The sequence below is a fragment of the Python bivittatus genome, unplaced genomic scaffold (genome assembly GCF_059951505.1).
Source record: "Python bivittatus isolate LINGU-HERP-01145 unplaced genomic scaffold, Pbiv_v1 ctg000020_np1212, whole genome shotgun sequence".
NCBI lineage: Eukaryota > Metazoa > Chordata > Lepidosauria > Squamata > Pythonidae > Python > Python bivittatus.
The window spans coordinates 16,150,001-16,168,034 of record NW_028277030.1 but is presented as its reverse complement, the minus strand read 5'-3'; the positions used below and the strand labels follow the sequence as shown (position 1 = coordinate 16,168,034).

The following is an 18,034-nucleotide window of genomic DNA, read 5'->3' as shown; positions in this document are numbered from 1 at the left end:
CTGGAGGATAAGTGCAGAATGTTGAGGTAGTCTTGAATCATTACTGGAAGCTTTATAAGTTGTGCATCTAGTGGTAACCCCTGATTTGAACCACTGTAATGCATTATATGTGGATCTGCCTATCTCTGAAAACAGAAGAAACTTCAGTTACTTCACAACAGGGCAGCTAGCCTGCTAACTGGGACTGGTTAACATGATTACATTATGATTTCCACTTGATGCCCTTTTCCAGGGCTATAACACAAGGCAAAATGGGTTGTACTGTGGTTTACAAGAACACTGTTTTGCGAAGGACCAAATATGAGGCCCTGTTTATGTAGTTAGGCTCAAGGACAAACTAGGCATGCTACTCTTGTACAGTACTTAAGACAGTGGCGTCCCTGTCTAAGCTGCTGGACCTCATATTGGCATGTTAATGGATTCACCCAGTGGGAGTGTTTCTGTAATGGGGCCTATTAAACTTCTTGATGAAAAAGGAGAAAGAACACTGGCTCATAACTTCATGGCCTTCATTGTCTATAAATAATGTTCACAGTATGGGAAATAGACAACATGACCTTAAGCTCATAGTACAAAAAGGCAAAAAAGGTTTAGCAGGTAGAATGCAGAGCTGGTGGGATGATTTTAAAATAGGAGTTGAAGGATATATTTTTAATAAAAGGAACTGAAGTAATAGAAATGGAGGTAGAATTGTACTGCATGTGACAAGAACCCTCATTTACTTTGAAATCTAAATGAATTAACCTGTATTTACTGTTCAGCAGAAATTTGGATTAAAAGTAAGGGGACAATACTACCCAATAGAGAAGGCTTTGATAATGAAGTGGAGACAGCAGGAACTTGGAAGGAAAATGAGCGTGTAAATGCTGGAGTTATTATTACAGGAAAAAAGCTGAATGTAGTGGAACCACATCTTTCAAGTGGATTGAAACAAACTCAGAGAATTCCGTGGGATTCTATGGTAGAAGTTAATGGACAGAAGAGTTGAAAATGGGTGGGAATTCCTAAAAAAGAAGACAATAAAAGCACAGTTGCAACAACTTGGGGCCGGGGCAGAAGAGAAAAGCAACAGAAGCCGTCAGTGTAGCTGCACAAAAAAATAACAAAGACCTGAACACACACACAAAAAGCTAAATTTCTAGTTTGGATCAATCTTCTCTACAAGGAGGATATATATCTCACCTAAAAAGTGGGAAGAGAAGGATAAATGGGCAGAAGTGGACCTTGAGAATGATAGAACATGGTCAGGAAATATGAGATGTATTGCATCCTAAGGTATCACAGAAAATAGCAGACAATCTGACCAAAACCTATGTACTTTCTTTGGGAATTCCTGGAGATTAAATGAACTGCCAGATGACTGAAGGACAAACGCTGCCTGCTGCCTCCATCTTTAAAGAAGATGGAAAGATGGATTCAGATATAGGTCAGTTTGTCTGATACCAGTATCTGGATGCTACGGTGGATCACAAAGTGATCTAAGCACTTTGAAGTACAGTGGTACCTCGGGTCACGAACTTAATTCGTTCCACGACTCTGGTCGCGACCCGAATTGGTTGTGACCCGAATCAAATTTTCCCATAAGGTTCAATATAAATACGGTTAATCCGTTCTGACCCCTACGAATTTGGTTGCCAACCGATTTTGGTCACGACCCGAATCAAATTTTCCCATAAGGTTCAGTGTAAATACAGTTAATCCGTTCTGAACTATATGTATTTTTTTTTAAACCACAAAAATATGAAACAAAGTACAGTACAGTACAGTATGAAGAGAGAGAACGCTAACCTTGCTTGAGGTGACTTCTGGCGTAGAGGACAGGAAGGTGGGTGGGGAGGCGGTTATTGTTTGGAGGGAGAGTCCCCCTCCCTACAGGAAGCCACGACCACGTGTCATGGCAGGGAAAATGGCCACGGATCCTATTCGTCACCCGATGCGGAGTTCGCGAACGGAAGCAAAATTTTGCGAACGGTGCTGTTCGTGACCCGAATTGTTCATGAACAGAAGTGTTCGTGACCCAAGGTACCACTGTACTGTGGCAAATACCAGACTGGCATGAATTAGTCAAGAACAAATTTTGCCAGCCTAATTTTATCTCATTTTTTGATGGGTTAACTTCCTTAATATATTATGTGAATGCTGCAAATGTAATATATCTTGATATCAGCACAACAGTTAACAAAGTACCACATAACATTCTACTTAGCAAGTTAATTAATAAGGATGAAGGCATGGCTATTAACAGATACATTGCTGTCTTGGAACTCATACTCAAAAAGTGTTCATCAATAGTTTCTCAATAAACTGAAAGTGGAGAGCAGGCATGAAGTTTTACTGTAGATCCTGTACTTTTCAACATTCTCAGCAATGACTTGGATGAGAAGGTAAAGGAAATGCTTATTAAATTTGTAGATGAGACAAAATTGGGTAGGATAGCTAATGCTCTAGAACAGGGGTTGGGAACCTATGGCTCGCGAGCCAGATGCGGCTCTTTTGATGGCTGCATCTGGCTCGCTGCCAAATCTTTAATAAAAAAAATAACGGGGCAAGGCTTAGAACACGTCTTCTATCCGCCGAGCGCAGGCCACGCCCTCCTCCGCATCGCATCCGCATCCGGCATCCTTGGGACTCACCCTACCTTGCCCCGCAGCATCCACGGCCAAACGGGCCTGGAGCCGCATCGTCCTCCACAGGCAGCCGCAAATCAAGGCCCCGGCTTCGGCCTAGCTCCCGTCAGCGGCCCACGCGAATGCGATCCGGGTGCACCGCTTTGCATCCTGCTTCCGCTGCCCCTGCTCTGTTGGGTGAGTCCTCATCTTGGGCTGGCCCTGTTTGTGGCCCCAACGAGGTATGAGACATATTTCAGGCACAGTGCCACTTTCCACCAGTGGCCGAAAATCGCAGCCCCCGGCTTGGGCCTAACCTCCTTTAAAAGTGTTGGTCTTACATAAAATGCACACATTTACTTGTATTTAGTTTTAAACATATTGTATGGCTCTCACGGAATTACATTTTAAAATATGTGGCGTTCATGGCTCTCTCAGACAAAAAGGTTCCCGACCCCTGCTCTAGAAGATAGAAATAAAGTTCAAAATTATCCTAATAGATTATAGAAATGGGCTAACAATAACAGAATAAAAATCAAACAAATGCAAAATTCTTCACTTCAAAGCAAAAATCAAATGCACAGATATGGAATGAATGATACATGATGTGACAATATCTGGGAAAAATATATTGAATTAGCAGCTGATTACAAACTGAGTATGAGTCAGCAGTGTGATATGGCTGCAAAAAATGACAAATGAACTTTTAGATTATGTCAATAGTTACAGTTACCAAATTATAGGAAGTAACACTTCCAGTTTATCCTGTATTTATTAGACCCCACCTCGAATACTGAGTCCAATTCTGGGCACACCACCTTTCAAGAAGGATTCAAATAAACTAGAACAGATTCAGAAAAGGTCAACAAGGATCATTATGGGATTAGAAGTTCAGTTCTATAAAGAGAAAGCAGGAATGTTTAGCCTGAAAAGAAAAGAATGAAGGAGGATATGATAGCATTCTTCAAAACCTGGACCTATATCACATCAAACGTGATCAATGCTTGTTCTCTACCACTCCATAATGGATTTCAGTTACAGGGAGGCAGATTCTAATTGAATGTTAGCAAAAAAATCTATTCAGTTATGGTGGATTTCTGTTCACTGGACATGTTGAAGCAGATGCTAGACACCCAACTGTTGATGATGCTTGAAAATGGATTCTTGCACTGAGCAGGAAGGTTGGATTCTGTGGCCTGAATGAACTCTTTCCAACTCTATGACTCTTATCATTCTATAAGCCTATGAAGTAGATCTGTACCTTATCCGAACTATTATTTCCTAGAAGTAATTAGAGTAAGTCTATTAATTTTAATGTACATGGATTGGATGAAGTTAGTTCTAATTTATGAAGTCTTGTGCCACAATAAATCTCTTAGCCTGTAACTTACACAAAACTATTGTTTTTCTTACAGTAACTAATCTAAATGCAACTGCCACAAAATACTGTAGTATATTCCAATTCCTCAAAGTATTTCTAGCCAACTTCTACTGGTATTTGGGGGCTCATAGAACCCTTCCTTTGAAATATCTCTTCTTTTTTTATTCTGCTGAAAGGTGAAATAACATGGGAAAAAGAGGTTTTGTTTTTAACCACCTTTCCAACTTTCCTCGCTCCTTAAAATGTCCTTTTTCTTTTAATGTATAAACAAATGTCTATATATGTAGAAATCTGTTATATTTCTGGGTGGCTTAATTCTGCTTCAAATTGATAAGCACAGCATCAATCAACTGTAATGTTAGAGGGAATGATGATAACTCTTCAGGAATGTATTTCATAGATTAATGAACCTTCTACACAAAGGGAGCTGCTATCTACAGACATTGTATACCATAAATTCTCACAACTGGATGTGTGAATATACGTATTTTTTTAGAAGCCAAGTCCTGCTTAATTAGAAGGAAGTGCTCTTTTCTTATTAAGCATACAAAGAAATATATGTAAAAAATCATCAACCAAACTCACCATAAGTGCAAATCATCTTACTAGCCTCCCTGAAGAGGAGAATTCCATTAGGAGATGACACATCAAAATTTAAACGCTGAGATCTGAGGAAAAAAGCAGCAACATATCTTTACATAATCTGATGAAACAAGCATTTGTAATGTAATATCAATGGTAATTCAACTCCTGAATTATGATAGCTATGTAACCAAAACAGGGCTATTTGGGTTTCAACAAGCTTGGTGGGGTTGTAAGGTTAGCAGATGCAGAGAAAATAATCTTAAAGAGAAAAAATTCTGACAAAAATAACAAGTGAGGCATGCTCAGAAGCAAAATAATAGGTACCTTCGAGTCAAACTTGATTATATGGACAAATGATTGTCATCTCAACTAGTTTCTAGTAGTAACTTGCAGCTCTTCCAAGAAACTCACAATAATTTCTTTGATACCATCCATCCACCTTATCCGTTGTCTTCTCCCTTAAACTTTCCTTTTATCTTGCCTAGCATAATAATTTTTCTAGCCCATCATTCACTCACATGGACAAAGCATGTAATGTGTGTACTATAGGAAGGAAATGGTTAGGTTGGGGAGGGGAGGGGAGGAGAGAGGACAAGAGAATAGGGCATCTAGAAACAAACACAATTTGGATCAGCAGGCAAGAGCACTCCCTACCTGCGTATGCATCATCTTGCTATTGTGCATTTAGCCCATCAGATGTCTTGGGAAGCTCACCAATACACTAACTAATGTCCTCACACTATAATAAATCTCCATCATGTCCCCCTAACCTTTTTTTTAAATAGAAATGGTAACAATGAATAAGAAAAGCCTAAGCTCTTTTTCCTCCTCTAAAGAAGGTCTTCAGCTTCTTCTAAAGAAGATGTGCTTCAAATCTTTTAAAAACATGCAATCATACATATTATATAGACAAGTCTTCATTAATTATATGTAAAAGCAAGCATCATGATTATTGAGATAGAAAAAGTACAGATGCTTGAATGACAGTAACTTTCATTATTCTATACAGGTAGTCCTTGACTTACGACCACAACTGGGACCAGAATTTCCATTGCTAAGCAATGAATTCGGCAGAATTCCAAAACCTGCCCTGTCTTTCCAAAGGCTCTGTGCTGTCTTCAGAAACCTGCCCTGTTTTTCTGAAGGCTCTAAAAACACAGTGCAGGTTTCTGAAGACAGCGTTTCGAAGGCTCAGGGAGCCATGTGAAGGATATGTTCACTGGAGAAGCTTGGTCTGAAAAGGAGACAGCAAAAGCAACAAGGTGCTTCTACTTCGGCGTCTGGGTGAAAAAGGCAAAAGGTTGGTGTGGGGAACTGGGAGAAAAGGCAGCTGGGCGAATAAATGCTTGTTGGGGTGGGCTGGGGTGGGGTGGGGTGGCTGAAGCTTTCTGGAGCAGCTTTGCACGGCTAGGCTAAGGCGGTTGTAGCTTTGTGCTGTGCTGTGGCTCAGGGGCTTCTTGCAGCCCCAGAGCTGCATGGTTCTAGAGCTGCTTGCTACCCTGCAAGGCAGGGTGCAGGGTGGCCAAAAGGGTGTAGATGGGGGGAGACAGGTGAGTGGGGGAGTTGAAGCGCCTCTGCGGTTGTAAGTGCAGGTGGGCTGCCAAGCATCTGAATTTTGATCATGTGCCTGCGGGGGTGCTGCAACTGCTGTAACTTGAGGCATGGGTTGTAAGTCCTTTTGTTCAGCACCACTGTAAGTTCAAATGGTCACTGAATGAATGGTCGTAAGTCAACAACTATCTGTATGTTCCAGATTTTCTCTCAGATACACTTAACTGGAAATAGGCTAGTAGTCATGCTATTCTGTACACATTCACTGAAAGGAATGAATGAAGGACTCACTACTTCAGTTCAACATACATTGAATAAATAAATATTAAATAGCTTAACTAGCAAATATCAGCCTGGCATCATACAAATGTAATGCCATTTCTAATGTGTTAAAAGTTACTTCATAGAGATGCAGTCTCCTTAATTATGTTTGGGGAAGTGTACAAGCTTCAAAAGAGAGCTATAAGGTGCCACAGGACCTCTAAATCTGAATGTTGATAATTCATGAACTGAATCTGAGACTGACTAGTCAACCTTCATGTACCCAGAAAATTTTACCAGCATTCATTTGGAGTCCAGGGAAGATACAGAAGTCTAAAAATAAATATAGTTTAAAGTGGGTGTTGACTGGTGAAAATAAAGACAATATTCACTTCCCACAAGACAGGAAAAATGTTTCACATCAACCTTAATATATAAATTAGCTCCACAAGATTGATTGTGAAGCTTAGCAAGTAATACAGTTGGATTTCCTGCATGGATATCATGGCAAAGTGAATTAGAAACAATCACCTTGACAAAGAGAGAAAAAGCTGTCTGTTATATAATACCATATATAGGTAAACAAACAAACAAACAAATATATGGGTCTCAAGGGCTTACCACCTAGGAAAAATAGACAACAATGACAAAATAGATAACATGAATGGGAACAGAACAGAGATAGTGATGAACAAAAGAAGATGATATTGTTATTTCTGTTCTCTGTATGTAAAGGCTTAATTAACAATAGGTGATGGGGTGGGCATGGCAGTGAACAAGTGCCTTGAAAGTCTTCATGGAACAGGTGAGTTCTGAATTGATTTGAAGGAAGCAAGGGAGCTGTGGCATTTTGGGAAATCATAAGAAGCATGAATAAGATTGCTTCAGGGAGCAGGAGATCTTTGGACAGTTGAGAATAATAGAGCTGAGTATATCAGGTGATGCCTCAAAATGTATAAGTGGAGAGATATGGGCAGGGGAAGGAAAGTACACAAAATTTTGAAATAAGGATAAAAAGCTTGTTCAGGATCTGGGGATAAAGAAGAAGCATGTACAGATAATGAGTGTCACATCATGAGCAATGAGAAAGGCAAATGATGTCAGGAGCAGAAAGCTCAAACCTGAGGGACACTACTCAATATAAATAATTAGGAAAAATGTTTAATTATTGTGGTTTTGTTCTGGAATGTAGCAGTCACAAAAAAATAGCTAAATTTTAAAAAGCACTAATACCTGCACACTTTAGAATTGGAATCATTACTTTCTTAGGAAGTGAATTTTGCCTCCTATTATTAACTATATTTAGTTAATAAGCAAAATTCACTTTCTAAGAAAGTAATTCAATTTAAATTGTTTTTTTTTTTTTAGTCTTCCATATGACAAGTGGACTGGTTGCAAAGAAAAACTATTAGGAAGGAAGGAATAAATTTGTTTCAAAGTCAGAGTAGACAGAGCCTATTCTCCACATGTTCCCTTGCTATTTCAGACATTTCCTAAATGAAGGAATGGGATGAAAGTGTCTTATTGTTTTAGATGGACAAACTAGACAAATGCTTTGAAAATTCCAGAAATTCTGACTTCCCTAACAGAGGCTATGATTTTGTGCTGCACAGAAACACTTTATAATACTTTCTATTCTACAAAGTACAAAATAGTAACATCTGGCAGATATAAATAATGGAAGCAACCCCATTTTATCATAATGCACAATTTAATACTCTGTAACACATTTCCACCATGTCAAAGTGTATTGTATTATGCATTTTAACCTGTAAAACTTAATGCTGTACACAACTCAAGAAAAAGCAAACCCATCCCCAATGACATTGTCTAATGGGAACAATACAGACTTTCTGAATACCAATAGGTAAATTAATACAATGAATATGCAAAATATTTCAATGAGCTTTCCTTCCTTTAGAGATTTAATCTACTAATACCTCTTTGTCTTGTTTAGCATTGTTCAAATTTGTAAAGGTGCCTCTTGCACCTCTTTCCTCTAAAGCTACATCATAATTTTTTTAAAAAACCCTCCTTTTCAAAGCCTCTTCAGAGGGGCTTAATATAGGTCAGTGTTAAAATCACCCAAAATTAAAATCACCAATCATCTGGTAACTATATAAGATGTTACCATTCATTCAATGGTTAGTTTATAGATTGAGTTGACTTAAATTAATAAATATTAACTAGAATACTGAAAAACTGATTTCAATTTTGATTCCTATGACTGGTCACCTGTTTGTGACAGACAGCCCAGCCATGTAAATGTAGAATTTACTTTTTAAAGACCCAAATATATTTGCAAATGCACATTTAGTTTACAAGAGTATTATGAGTGCAAATTCAGTGACTATATTCTAAACTGCATCCTCTCAGCCTAAACATTATGTGACCCATTAAAAACTGTAAGACAATGATCAAAAGGCAAGTTCACAAAAGGAAAAACAGCTGTTGCTCATATGAAGATAGGATAACTGTCCTGGGTACTTCTGTAGGAATTATGCAGTAAATTGTGCATTGTATTCTAATGATCAGATACTTTCTCAGAGTGGGAGTGCACTGGACTCTCTTTCTTAAAGGGTGTATCCGCTGTGTGTGGATGCCCACCAAGGAAATCATGGGAGATGCCCATTAATTGTTTTTGGCTCTGCTTCATGATAGTCAAGAGAAAGTATCTTGGCAAGGAGAACAGCAAGATGGTCTATCTTCATCATTTTCTTGGGAGTGAGTTAGTACAGAATCAGAAAAGTGCAGATAAAATCACAGGACTAATTTAAATTTCATCAAACTTATGGGACTTAATCTGAATGAATTTGCATAGGATTGTGCTACATTAAGTAGTTTCAAATATGAAAAGGTTTATGAAAATGTAGCTTTAAGTGCTACATCATCTTGATTGCACAAATATCCTCACAAATATGGTTTCTGGTAATACAAAGTTTTGTTTTGAAGCAAATCCTGCAGTTGATGGTAGTTAAGGGAACTATCAAGCCAATTAAACAAGAATAACTGTACCTGTTTTGCATCATCTCAGCCATAAGCTTCAAGATTGGAGTTGTACATGCTGGTTCACGATACCACAGTTCAACAGCTGTTTGAAGAATGGGAAGATATGATGGGTAGCTTTTATAAGTTATGTTAAAGATTCAAAATAAATGACATGCATCACATACAGCTTAAACTTACTTAAAAACATGGTTAAAATTTGGAGCCTTTTCTTTAGTTGCTATAAATGTTCATTAAAGCAAAGCCAAAATGCTTAAAATAGAGATCTAATGTACACTGAAAGACCCTGTTTTATAGTTGCATATCCATTAAGTTCTTACAGTAAGATGTTCAGTTTTAATTAATTACATTTTCAATTTTTATAGCTCACCTCACTACAAGTTACATAGGGATCTCCATTTTATCCATATAGTCTAACTAACTGCAAATGATTCTCACCAAAATAACCCCCCCCAATATTTTAATTTAATCACAAGCAATACTGTCATCGAAGTTTATGAAGAAAACTTAAGATAGCAATACTTTCAACACCCTAACATCATATGCCAGAAGCCTACAAAAGAAGTGTTCCTTTAACTGTTAATGTTAAAACCATTTGTATATTGCTTGCCATTCACATCCAATCAATGCTAAAAGGTCATTCCTTTGGTACAGGAACCAGAGAGCTCTATCAGTAAACAAGGTAAATGACATCTTGAGAAACATCAAAGTCCAGATCATGGGAAATATCATCTTGCTCTACTCTGCCTTGCTTAGACCACACTTGGAGCATTGCGTTCAATTCTGCACACCCCAGTTAAAAAAAGACATGGATAAACTGGAGCAAATCCAGACCTAGGTATGTTTAATTTGCAGAAGAAAAGGTTGAAAGCGGACATGATAGCTGTCTTCAAGTATCTGGAGGGCCGTCACCCTGTAGAGGGCCGGACATATTCTCACTTGCTCCAGTAAGACTAGAATTAATGGGATGAAACTTCAAAGATGAAGAGACGGATTAGACAGAACTTCCTGACAGTAAGAACTGTCAATTAGTGGAATAGGTTAAAGCATGGAGTGGTTTCTTCCCTTTCACTGAAGGTTTCCAAATGGAGGCTGGAAAGTCATCTACTGGGGACAGTGTAGTGAATCCTGCAGTATGCAGGGGGTTAGACTGGGTGACCTCTCAGGTCTCTTCCAATTCTATGATTCTGGAGCTAAGTGGGGGAGCTGAACTCCAAATGGAGTAGTTTTCTAACCATTTCCTATGATGCAGGTTCCATACAGAGAAGGAAGTTCACAAATCCAGGAACAAAATTTACTGGATTTGTCTGAATCCCACATTGAATCAAGCATCTGTACAGAGCTTGGCTGAGTTTAAAATCTTTGGCTAAGCCAGGATTTAAAAACAATAATAATATAATGCTAAGCCACACTGTGTGGGTTGAAACCATACACTAAGCCAAAACCTTATTTATTTATTAATGATTGAATTTGTATGCTGCCCATCTCCCCCCAACGGGTGACTCTGGGAGGCTCACAGTGAAAATCAGAAACCCCATCAACAATTAAAAATCCCCCATAAATAGTTAAAATAAATAATCCATTATAAATCAAATCTAAACAACAAACCCTGTACATAAAAACTAAAAACATTCAAGATGACGGGGGGGCGAGGTCAATCACCCCACAAGCCACCTTGACTGGTGCAAGCCCCCATGCCTTCTGGCACAGCCAGGATTTCACCCCTTTCCTGAAGGCCATGAGAGTGGGGACATACCAGACCTCAGGAGGCAGATTGTTCCATAGGGTGGGGGCCACAGCAGAAAAGGTCCTCTGTCTAGATCCCACCAGTCGAAATTCCTTAACTGGTGGGGTCTGCAACATGCCCCTTCTGCTGGACCGAGTAGGGCGGGCTGAAGTAACCGGGGCGAGATGGCTCCTCAGATAACCTAAGATATTTTTCCATAATTGTATAGTCCCATACATTTATGGCTTAGCATTGTGTGAACCTACCGATTCTATAGCTCTCTGAAATAAGGTAGGATTTGCTCTTAAGTGATTAGAACAAAACCTGCACCTCACCTAAAGCTTCCTGAACACTTGGAAAGGCTATAGAAATAAAGAAAGAAAAAGAAAGCTGTCTGCATGAAATATTTATGTTTTCATACATGGAAAATGGTACAGAGAGGTAGAAAACAGTCATGTGACTGACAGATCTATCTTTTTCTAATCACAAGTAAAGTTTTACCAGTTCCTCCAACCAGAGTGTTTTTGTAAATGGATGTTGAGCCTTATTCTGCTATGCTGGCTATGTGTTGCCTGAACTTTCAGAATTTAAGAGAGTTGAACTGTTTATAGCAAAGCTTTTCTTCATTTTAAATGTAACTAGAGCCTCCAAGGATGTACAGCTTATTAAATGAAATATGGAACTATACAATTATGGAAAAATATCTCAGTCACTGCATTTTTTTAGGTTCAGTTGCACATGCTTTTATAAAAAAATATTGCTCCTATATATTTAGGCATGCTCTGTACAGCCAATATACCCTACTGCTGACTAACCAAGACAAATCAACTTCTGAACTGGAACACCTGAATCACTGACAGCTTGACATATCAATACTTCAGGAGAAATGTATGACTTTCATATTTATATTTTTAATTCCATATCCTTATTTTCCTTTTCAGAGAAGAATAGGCCAAACAGAACCTATAGCTTACTATCAGAAACGCCTTTAAAATATTTTGAGATATTTTAATAAAGCTTTATAAGAGATCAAATTTGTTACAACTTTGTAACAGATTTTTTTTTATTATTACATATATTTGCTCTTCATCCTTTGCCCAGAGGGAGAAACTATAAATCTTTTCTCAACTGAATGAACACCATTTATCATATTCATTTTCTTGTCAATACAATTATGAAAAGCCTTTGGCCTTTTTCCAAGGAGTCTGATTTGTTATGGAAACCCAATTAGTATAAGCAAGCCTGCTACAAACAATCCCATTTTGCAGGATAACATTACTGTTCTGCTTGCTTGACTAGATACTTCTAAACATTAACAGAGAACCCTTCTATATATATGTAATGATTCCCAGGTCAAAGATCAACTAAGAAATACTATGGATTCTGCTCATTTCTGCCATCTAGTGGACAAAAGTCACATTCAGAACTGTTTATTCAAACTGAAAATTCAAGGCAGATACAAGTGATTCTAAGATTTTTGTTGTTGTTGTTTCTTATAAACATTTATTAATCTGCAGTACAATAGGAAGAAAGCTGTTTAACAGAAAATATATATCCTACAGTGCCTGGAGACTTGTGCATCTTTTACTGTTTTGTATTAATTTTGATGTTAAATAATTTTTCTACACTATTTTAATTTTTTAGTTTGTATATTTGTTTTTTAAAATAAAGCTTTCATAATAGCTTTAAAATAATTTTAGTATTAAGGAAGGAGGCCTTATTTTAAAGAGTTTTTATACATATGAGAGTGAAAACCTACACCCAAAAATTGTTTGAGGTGATTTCAAACAAAGTCAGAATGGAACACTTTCCACTATCTAAACTACTCTTTGACGTTCTCAGTAAATGTGAGGTCCAGATGAATAAAGTGCTTCCTAATACAAGCTCTCTTGATTTCATTAAGAGAGAACAGTTGGAAGATTCTAAGGAGATGTATAATCCCCCTTTTCTTGAAAGTCTTATGTACTAATAGTAACTTGGTTAATTAATATTACCAAGGTACACAAACTGTTACCTTGGCTCTTAAAGAGAAGTGATAATCCAGCATTGGTAGGATATTAACCAATTTTTGCTTTCTATTAAAATAAAACAGAGAACAAAATAGAAATTTGCAAGTTCTGCTAGCCTAAATCATTTATGATGTAATGTGAGACCTCATAGCACCAAATGAAATCAATGCATCTAAATATGATTCCTGCAGTAAGTATAAGAAAATTAAGTATACAATAGGAGAACTTACACATACTTTAACTAAGCAGAGACATATCACACTGTAAATTAAAGGGCTATAGAATTATTAAAGCACTGCAGGGTTTCAAAGAGGCAGGAGAACATTTAGGGATTAAGTGTGGTATAACCCCCCACCCAAAAAAGTGACCTCTTTGTGGTCTCTCTCCAAATGTTGCCTTTCCAGATAATGGCATGAGTGCAACTGTACTGTAATTTTAGCTGATTACACATTAGTTCGTTTAGCTTTGTTTCCTCTTCCCCACTGTGCCACACTATTAAACGAATGCAAAGGACGTGGTATCCCTCTGTGCACAGAGCTGGTATTGTCATAGTATAATAAGGATACATCCAGTCAAACAGCATGGTGTAGCTGGTCTTTGTGTTCAGAGCAAAGGCAATCCCTCGAAGATCTCTTGCCAGTCCGATCAACATACGCTGTCAGTGGGAAAGAAACACAGTAATTGATTTTCACGTTAGCATGGAGCAGATGGAGTAATGATCAGCCAATAATGAGCACAGTATTTGATTTTAATTCATTAGTGTAAATGTCTTTTTCCCCTCTAAAGAATGCTAGAGCTTAAGTCTCCCCCTTAAATGTTACTATTCATCAAATGTTTACAAATATATAATAAAGATTGCCGTAGAACAATGTAACTGAGTTTAAATATTAGATATAAAATCATGTAAAGCTCAAAATATACATTTATGAAAACTTATTGCATTTCCCCTTCTTGCTAAATTGAGGATTTTCACAGATGTAACTTTTCTAACTTGATCATCACTCAAAATAATTTGAAGAAAATGCATTAGTTCATTTTATGTTTCAGCTAAAAGTAGTTGATGAGCAGGAAACATGAATAAATTTCCATAAATATTACTGAGTATATCCAACACATTAATAATAAATGCACTGAAAATATTAGTATAAAATGTTTCAATTTTTAAATGTTGACTGTTATTAAACAGCTACTGAAACTATTTAGTAGACATTTCCTAAAAATCATACATAGAATTCAAGGTTCATAGGCATCTTCTTTTTTGCAGACACTTCAAGTAACAAGTTAAGCTATCAGAACTATTTAATTTCAGAACCCTCAAAAGAAAAGAATGATAATTGGTATTATGATCAGTATATGGATAAACATACTACCATACTGACTTTTGAATACATAGGAATTATCAGAATGCAAAGGAAATCTAATGGATTTTTTGTAAGATACGCACAATTCGCTTGTAGTATGTTTACTACAGTAGGTCCAAACTAGTTTTTATCATAGGTCATTCCTAATTAGAAGCATCTATTGTTAGATCATCTTACTGGGTTCATGTAACTTCTCCAGCATGGTTAATTCATGATAACAGCATAAGAAAATCTATCTAGGTTAATACTTAAATAACATGCCACGTAAGATGTGAAAAATCCCTGTTTCAACTCAGTGAACACAATTTGGTCCAAATAGTTACCCTGAGAATTTTTTTTTAAGTTATAAAAGAAAATGTTGTCTTCATTCCAGAATTTGTCAATTATATAAATTCAGCCCAAACTCTGGATGGGAAAAAAAAGAATTTGGAGGGACGCTGCCAAATGTCGCAAAGGAAGAAAGGTGACCAGATAAGGTGTTCTGGCCAATATAGTGAACCAGTATCACACCACATCAAAATGAGCTCTCCTGGAGCTTTATAAGATGAGACTACATGGAACTTAATTCTCAGGCTTAAAACTGCTATGCAATATACAAGTGTGTGTGACATTCTGCATTCAGCCATAGTTTCTTGCTGGCTGTTCACAAATCCACACATACAACCAAACAAGCACTTTGTTTTGATGAACATGATTATGTTAAGAGTAGAATAGGTAGCTTAACTTCTCATAGGAAAATGTTCCCATAGAAGAAAGAAGAGCTGCTGCGGTGGAATAGTAAGAACATCAGAAAGAACTCTGAGAAGAAGGATTGGAACGAGAACTTTGATAGAGAGGTATAAATGGCTGGCATAACCTAAAATGGATCTAGACAGTGTTACCTATTGAAGATTTGCTATTTAGTATAAAGTAATGTGGCTGGTTAACTTACGTTGGACTGAGTTATAACACTGTTGAACACTAACTAGTACAAGGGCAAGCCCAGAGAAGTTTGCTGAAGAAAGTTGTTGGGTAAGAAGAAGAATTGCTGAAGATGAAAAGGAGGAAGCATCATAGGCTTTTACAGGATTGAGCCCCTTTGAGCTGCTGTATGAGAGAAAGCCAAGAAGAATGGGTTGTTAGATGTAGGGAAGGAAAGCTGACTAGTAACAAAGAGAAGGATGCATTGTAGAACCTTGTCTATCCTTCACAGATGATCCTGAGATCGAACATGGCAGAACATCTTCATGAAGGAAATGAAGGAGAAAGCCTGTGCCAGTCTGAGTGACAAAGACTGCTGCTAGTATATTCAGCTTTTCCTTATTTCTGAGGAGAAAATTAGAAATAACCATGTAAAGATATGTCAGTTCAAAAAAACAGGTTGAAAACATACGCAATTAGAGCAAGCTTAGGCTGCAATCTTGAGTACAGGAAAAAGTTTCTGAGGACAGGAGTGTCAGCAGGAGAAAGAGGTAGAGACAACCTTGCTTTGTCTAATAGTAAATAATTCTTGCTAACTCTTTCTAAGAAATGTGTAAACCTGAAAGTAGCTTGCTTACTTAGATATTGTTTGGTTTAATAAAACAGAAAAGAACTGCGTTTGCACTGTGTCTTTCATTAAATCCTATGAATCCACAGAAAGCCCCAATGACATAAGCTATAACAACTTTATTATCTGGCAAATCAGAGTATGTCAGTTTCAGTTTTTACTAAATTTCTAATCATGAGGACAAAGATAATAGGCTTGAAAATAAAATTTTCAAAGGGTACAGAGCAATGGAAAAATACCTACTCATTGTTAATTCTAAATGGGATTGAAGCAACCCCATAATCAGGTATGTGTGCATGTCTTGGACTCATGACTCTCACAACAGGTGGGTCTCTGGCAGGAGAGCTTTTGCTCAGGTATAGCTGGTTTTTGGAGCACAGGGACCTGACAATAGTTACTCATGCCTTCATCATTTCCAAGCTTGATTATTGCAGTTGACTGTCCTTGAAGTTGCCTTTGAAGGTAATGCGGAAATTTCAATTAGAGCAGAGATGATAGATGAAAACTGTTTTAGGAGCATTACACCTGTGTTGTGGGTGCTGCACTGGGTGACTATCTGTTTTCAAACCCATTTCAAAGTGGTGAGTTTGACCTATAAAGTCTAGTGTCTGAGATCATACCAGGAAGGCTTTGGATCCCTGCACTGAGATCCAAGAAGCAGACTTTCTTTGTGACTGCAACAGTGTGTGAAATAGCTAGCCACCTGAGGAAAATGGCAAAAATAACGTTTTTTCACCCTACCTTAGGTGATAAACTATTTCACAGGCTGTTAAATTAGTTAATTTTATTATTGTCTCTGTTTTATTATTTTAACCTGTTTTTAGTTGTAGGTTTTTGCTGTTTGGGGGATCTTTAAGATAGATCGCCCAGAAACAACTGAAACAGGTGAGGTATAAGTGATACAATCAATCAATCATTTTTAATGTGTATTTTTTCCTGAAAATTCTTCCTTTTTTGCCATTTTTTGTCTTGTCAGGAACGTCTTATTCAACTCAATGCCTTCCAGACATGTTGGACTTATGCCAGCATGGTCAATTGCTACATATTCATCTGTACTAATCTGGACAGTATCAGATAGATGAGGTAGGATGAGAGCCTTAGGATACAAGAGTACTGGGTTCTCTATACTATGGTTGGGTTAGGGTTTTGCAACAAGGCCTGGACTATTTGGGGAGCCTAAGAGGCACAATGGGTGGTAAAGTGATATGAACCTGAAGGAGCTAGTTTTTCCTTGGTTTGTGGGAAGCAGAACTTGCACTACTCTTAATCTGTTATCTGCCTCAAAATGATAGGAAATTATGCCTCCAATTTTCAGCAATATTGGTCAAAGGAAGCTTCAGGGCTACAAAGAACAGGTCTGGAGATTGCATGTAGTCTTGGGTCCATCCCTGTTATACAAAATTAGGTGCTACAGGTACATAAAGAGGAGTCACATACAGTATTTACAGCTTTGACAAAACAGATTAACCTCTTAACACCTACAAGACATTAAAGTAACACACTGGATATGTAAAAGGAAGTTGTTTTGTTGAGAGCATCTAATCCTACAAATTTAATATCTCTAAGAAAGCAGTCTATGTGGAGTAGGGCACTGAGCTATTACCTAGCTTTTCCAGGGTCTGATTATGCTACAATTCTTTCTCTAGGACTAGATTCATAAGGAGCCATCAATATAACCTTATTTACAAAAACACTCCTTCAGAAAAAAGGGTTCTATTGGATGTACTACTTTAACATTTTCAAAAGCATTAGCATGATACTCTGAATAATTCCTGCTATCCAGGTCATACCTCAGAGATTTTTGTTTCAATGATTATCTTTATTTAAAAAAAAAAATTCAGTCAAGGCCCATTTCCGTTCAACATAAAAGTCCCTTCAACTATTATCCAATATGCTTCCAACCTTCTGTCTCTTTGAAGCCAAAGATTTCATAAGACCAAAAAACTCAAGCATATATTTGGGCAAATGAATTGACATGGCTACAGAAAAGGAAGATGGTTTAGTCCATATGAATTAAAGT

The 18,034-nt window shown here is 37.4% G+C and overlaps 1 protein-coding gene across 2 annotated transcripts in view; it reads right to left on the bottom strand.

Annotated features, from left to right (window-relative positions):
* RANBP17 (RAN binding protein 17) overlaps positions 1-18,034 on the bottom strand; it is a 240,644-nt gene that overhangs the window by 48,780 nt on the left and 173,830 nt on the right. For both annotated transcript variants that reach the window (XR_015795121.1, XM_088134974.1), the window contains exons 20-22: positions 13,692-13,780; positions 9,400-9,507; positions 4,573-4,655 (exon numbers count right to left, since the gene is read on the bottom strand). Coding sequence is in view for 1 of the 2 variants with exons in the window: in XM_088134974.1 (XP_087991100.1) it covers positions 4,573-4,655; positions 9,400-9,507; positions 13,692-13,780 (280 nt within the window). In the remaining variant the exon portion in view is untranslated. The remainder of the gene's footprint in view (positions 1-4,572; positions 4,656-9,399; positions 9,508-13,691; positions 13,781-18,034) is intronic.